Source organism: Primulina eburnea, chromosome 7 (genome assembly GCF_022965805.1).
Source record: "Primulina eburnea isolate SZY01 chromosome 7, ASM2296580v1, whole genome shotgun sequence".
Taxonomy (NCBI): domain Eukaryota; kingdom Viridiplantae; phylum Streptophyta; class Magnoliopsida; order Lamiales; family Gesneriaceae; genus Primulina; species Primulina eburnea.
In genome coordinates, this window is record NC_133107.1 from 1,043,915 (window position 1) to 1,049,253 (window position 5,339).

Consider the following 5,339-nt stretch of genomic DNA (forward strand, 5'->3'; position numbering starts at 1 on the left):
TAGACCATCACTCCTAGCAATCCCCGCACCACAATTTTCGAAATACCTAGCTGCAAAATTCGGAATTCCAGCAACATAGTTGAGGTGAAGTTCTGCTTGCATTCGTCCAAGAATTAGGGTAGAAAGTTAGCCGAAGTGTTGCCCGAGAAAGAATCAAGAATTGATCCAATCCACGAAGCCGTGCACCCATGTTTTTAGTATTGAAAAACCAAAGTAAGTAGGCTTGTTTTAAAGATTAAATTTCGGTTATGCATTTTTCTTTTTCTTTTTTGAAAATACGGTCGAGTACACATTCTTCTTCTACTTCGTTCTTGTGTTGGTTGTCATATGGTTTGGGCACTCTGAGTATTCGACTATATATGGGTAAGAATCCCAATATGACATGTTATGGCCATTACATGGTGAGATTATAACCGTTATATGGTCTCGTCCCCTTAGAGTAGTACAAATTAAGGACTGATATTTGTAAACCATAAAAAGTAGAGGAATCTCAGTGACTAATCAATGTTATGCAAGAGATATGAATTATGTTATAAATGTTGTGTGATTTTCGAAATTATGCAAGTTGTTATATTGTGCTCGATACGGCCTCACTTGTCCGATATGACCTTACTTTATGAGTGATGACCATATTACTTATCCCTTACAATCTCTTTCCAGATAAACCCGAGTAACAATTCGAGGAAGATGAGTCGGACCAGTTTTGGGTTGATGAAGATTTCAAAATTTTAGTTTTAAGTTTAAGCTTTTATTTCAATCGTAACGTTTCCACATTAAATTCTGTCTTTTTTCTGTTATTAGGTTGTAAAGACATTGTTATTTCTTTGGAATTTATAAACTGGCTTTGGTTTACATTGTGCTATAGGCCGGTTGTTTTCAATTGTGTGATTGCTAAACAACGTCGTGCCAACTAACCCCGGTCCCGGGACGTGACAATAAATCCATTTTATATATTGAAAACGGTTACGAAATTGTATATATACTTTTGGTACAAGTTAAAAAGTTTTTGCATTTGGTTTCAAATTGAGAAATAGGCACTCTACTTGTACATGATATAGTAGCACCAGCCTCTCCAAATAGAAATGTTAGGGGTTCAAACATAAAATATTTATCATCAATTAATTTCTTATCATTGTTTTTATGACTTTTAGCGGATAATATGTATGGTGCATGCCAAGCGATTGCGAAGTTTTAAATGCATTTAATGATTTGAACTAATCGATAAAGTTGTCAGGATGTTTATAAAAATATTTTATCCAAAATAATAAAGTTCAGGACCAAGTGTCACATAATAATAATAAAAAAATCGCCTTGCTTTAAAATTAAATACTAGGAAATATGTACTTTAGAAACTCTTTTGTTCGTGATGTCTCACCGAAATAAATAAATAAATAAATAAAAATATTTGTTTTTTAGAATTAAAAAAACTCTTTTGTTCGTGATGTCTCACCGAAATAAATAAATAAATAAAAATATTTGTTTTTTAGAATTAAAAACAAACAAAAAACATATATTACACCTATTTATTTTGTTTTAATTTCTCTTGAGAGTGTGAAAGACACGACTAGATAATGTGACTATTATTGTCCTGAGGAGTGGATCAACAAAATTAATTGTAAATTCAATTCAGAACACAAATCAAAATCATTATGATAAATAATTGAAGTTATCGTAATAAAAAACTTTCATGAGACGGTTTTATATGTCAATTTTGTAAGACATATATTCAATTTGAGTCACATATGAAAAAATATAATTTTTATATCGAAAATATTATTTTTTTATTGAAAATATGCGTATGATTGACATGTCGCACGAATAAAAATTCGAGAGACCATCTCACGAAAGACTTATTCGAAAGTTAAATGCGCACATGTCGTGCTACAGTCTTTTTAACATATTTAATGTATGCTTGAAAAATTTAAATTCCGAAAAAACATAAAAGTTTATTTATTTATTTTCTTACATCTGTTTTACTTTTAAAAAAATATTGAAATTACGTTACTTAACAAGGAACTAGAAAACATATATCATGTCGATGCTAATTAAATTTGACACAAATTTTTATATTTCGTGATATAATTTTAACACAACAAAACCCAAAAGGAAATAAAGAAATAAAGAAAAGCCAGATCTATTGACACTTAAGCCATGACCAAACCAACAATGTTCGGTCACCTCGCTTTACCTGTTTTTCTTCAGAACTAAGCTTACACGACGACGTAAGCACACTTTAGTGGTTCATGACTCAAAAGCTAACCTTGCTCAATGACTAAACTACCCCTAACTGAGCCGATAAATAGCGGCTCCCTGCGCTTACGTTCTTCCCTTTTCCCCGCTTCTCTTCTCGCCCATGTCATCTACATTCCCCTCCATGTTGGAAAACCTGTTCCCGGTTTTCGAACCCGGTTTATTCCCTTGGGGTTCGAATGAACCAGAACCGCCATTTGTCTTTCACACACACGACCCAGTTGTGGTCGTCACCCCACCACCGTCTTCCCAGGAACCGGCGAGTTCAGACTCCCGTTCGTTAAAACACAGCAAAGTCCTGACCACCCCGGATTCTGGCTCTCCCGAATCGAATCTAAACACTTTTAAAAACTCGAGCTCTGGCTCGGACATAGATGAGCGAAAGCATAAACGCATGATATCGAACCGAGAGTCAGCACAGCGGTCCCGTATGCGAAAACAAAAACACTTGGAAAACCTGAGGAGCCAAGTGTACAAGCTTAAGGTCGCGAACCGGAAAACCATGAACCGACTGAGTTTAGCGGTGCAACAGAACCAATTGGTCCGCCGGGAGAACGAATACATCCAGTCCGAATCGGCGATGCTCCGCCAAAGACTGTGGGACATGCGGCAAGTACTGCTCGTCCGTCAGCTTCAGCAGAACCTGAATCCGTCTGCATGGCCATGCAATAACTTCACGTCCATTAATGGAGGACAATTAGAGCACCAGTACTCTTTGATTACATGACTTAATTAATTCTTAATCAACTAAAATTTGCTCCATAATTATCAATTGTCGGCTGTCGCCATTAAACACGCAGGAAGATCAAATCTCTCTCTCGAGTTTAATATATTTAGGGATAAATTTTGGTAAAAATGGTCTGTCTTTGGCAAATTATTCGTAATTAAAGAGTTTTTTTCAAAGTCATGATTAGTTTTACCCGGCCCCCATGTTTATGTATAGTTTATATTGTACTTATTACTAGTGTCGTTTTCTGTTTATATTTTTGGGTTATATACTTTTCTCGGCATTATTCAATAATTCCACGTCCATGTCGCGTATAAAACAAAATGTAATTATCAATTGAAATGAAATTAACGGCCACTCTGTTGTATATAAATTAATATATTATTTCATACTATATAAAATATCCCTAGCTAAGAAAAAGTAGAGGGTTCGTGTTATATATACATTTTATGGATCACATTACTATTATATAATATAGGCAAGTTGTGAAGTGAGTTAGAGCTCATTTATTAGAGATTAGAAGCACATTCTATTATGTTAAATAAAAATAAAATAAAAAAATAATAATCATTTAATAAATAAAACACTTTAAAAAAAATTGAAATGTCAAATCCTAGAACAAGTATATATATTAGAGCCAAATGGGTGAGGATACATAATTTTGGAATTAAAAAAATTTTTTCACATAAAATTATAAGTTAAATATTGAAGTCTTTCTCTTAATTAAATATATATGATGAACATGTACTACGGAGAAAGAATTGGCTGAAATAAAATTCTAAAATCGAAGAATCGGTTAATCCCTTGCCTTTATTGATATCCTAACACATATATACAAAACAGATAAAGAAGGAAACTATAAATCAATTCCTAAATTCACGACTAAACATATACAACAATATATATTCCAAAAATACATGATCTCAGACTATATGTCATGAATAGAATATATCTCTATAGCCCCAGGGCCGTAACTCTTGTGAGGCGAGAGAGGCCATCGACTCAGGGCCGGTCTTCACAGGAGCCCAAAAAAAATCATAAGTCTCACGTTGTTGAGCCATGCACCTAAATAGTACGTGTAATGAAGATTTTAAAAAAAAATTAGACATTGATCCATTGAAAACATGATTAAATATGATGATTGTGTTCCTTGTGAATTTAATCAAATATGTAGAGCCCAAAGAATAAAGTTACACGAATCATTAATTAAATTTTTAAAAATTTTGTATGCATAAAATGATAATGTTTATCCAATATATTTATTATTTTATCATGTATCAACTCATGTGTTAAACTTTTATATTTTACTTGTCGATTATTTGGCCTATCTTCTTGAATTTATGTGGTTGGAGGACCCATTTCAAAAAATAAAACACAAAAAATTGTGATATTTACCTATTTTACATATTTTTATTTTCTATTTTCTTGAATAAAATATTATATTTATTATTTAAAACAAATCATATATTTTTACAATATTGACTCATTATATTTATCATTTTGTTATTTTGATAGTTTATATCGATAAATTTCAATTTTGGCAACATATCTTACAATTTTTTCCAATTTCAATCTTTTTTCAATATAATTGTTCATATGATAATGCATTACGTTAGAGCCATGCTGATGTTGTGGCGACTGGCGCACGAAGAAAAAAATCGCAAAAATATAAATATATAACTCGTAAATTATATTTTCCTTATATCTATTATTTGGTTATTTTTAATTTGCAAAATGAGCTTTACAATTATTTATCACAACAAGATTTTTTTTAACATATTGCCTCAGGCCCTGTAAACCACATGTACGACTCTAATAGCCCCTCAAGTTGGAGCATGCGGATAAAAAATGCCAAATTTGGAAAGCAGAAACTGAAATTGACATGTCCTCAAAGACTTGGTATATATGTCTGTGAGCTGAACCGTTGTAGGAACATAAGAAGAAAGAATAGTACAATCCTAGATAGCATCACGAACAAAGTGACATTCAGCTTCAATGTGTATTGTTCTTCATGAAAGACATGATTCTGTGCAATATGTAGAGCTAACTGGCTATCACAATAAAGACCAATAGCAGCGAGGTGTTGAATCCCCGAAGAAGACCCTTTAATCGTTTCAATTCACAAGTAAGTGAAGCCATAGAACGATATTCAGCCTCTGCCGAATTAAGAACGTGCCACAGTAGGTTGTTTCTTGGTTTTCCAGGAAATCGGGGAATGACCAAGAAACACAAGCCAACCCGTGAGAGAGCGACAGGCAAGAGGACAAGCAGTCCAATCAAAATCACACCAACCTATCAGAGAGAGAGAGAGAGAGCTATCAGCATTAAGTAAGATTCTTTGTCTAAGACAAAATGCAAGGCG

At 33.2% G+C, this 5,339-nt stretch overlaps 1 protein-coding gene across 1 annotated transcript; it reads left to right on the forward strand.

Moving 5' to 3' along the window:
• Nucleotides 1-2,353: 2,353 nt before the first annotated feature.
• Nucleotides 2,354-2,977, forward strand: LOC140837327 (uncharacterized). The gene has a single exon (XM_073203453.1). It carries the CDS (start codon nt 2,354-2,356, stop codon nt 2,975-2,977), a length of 624 nt encoding a protein of 207 aa, XP_073059554.1.
• The last annotated feature ends 2,362 nt before the right edge of the window (nt 2,978-5,339 follow it).

Coding starts and splice junctions, on each gene's coding strand:
- LOC140837327 (XM_073203453.1), top strand. CDS start 2,354: ATGTCATCTACATTCCCCTCCATGTTGGAAAACCTGTTCCCGGTTTTC.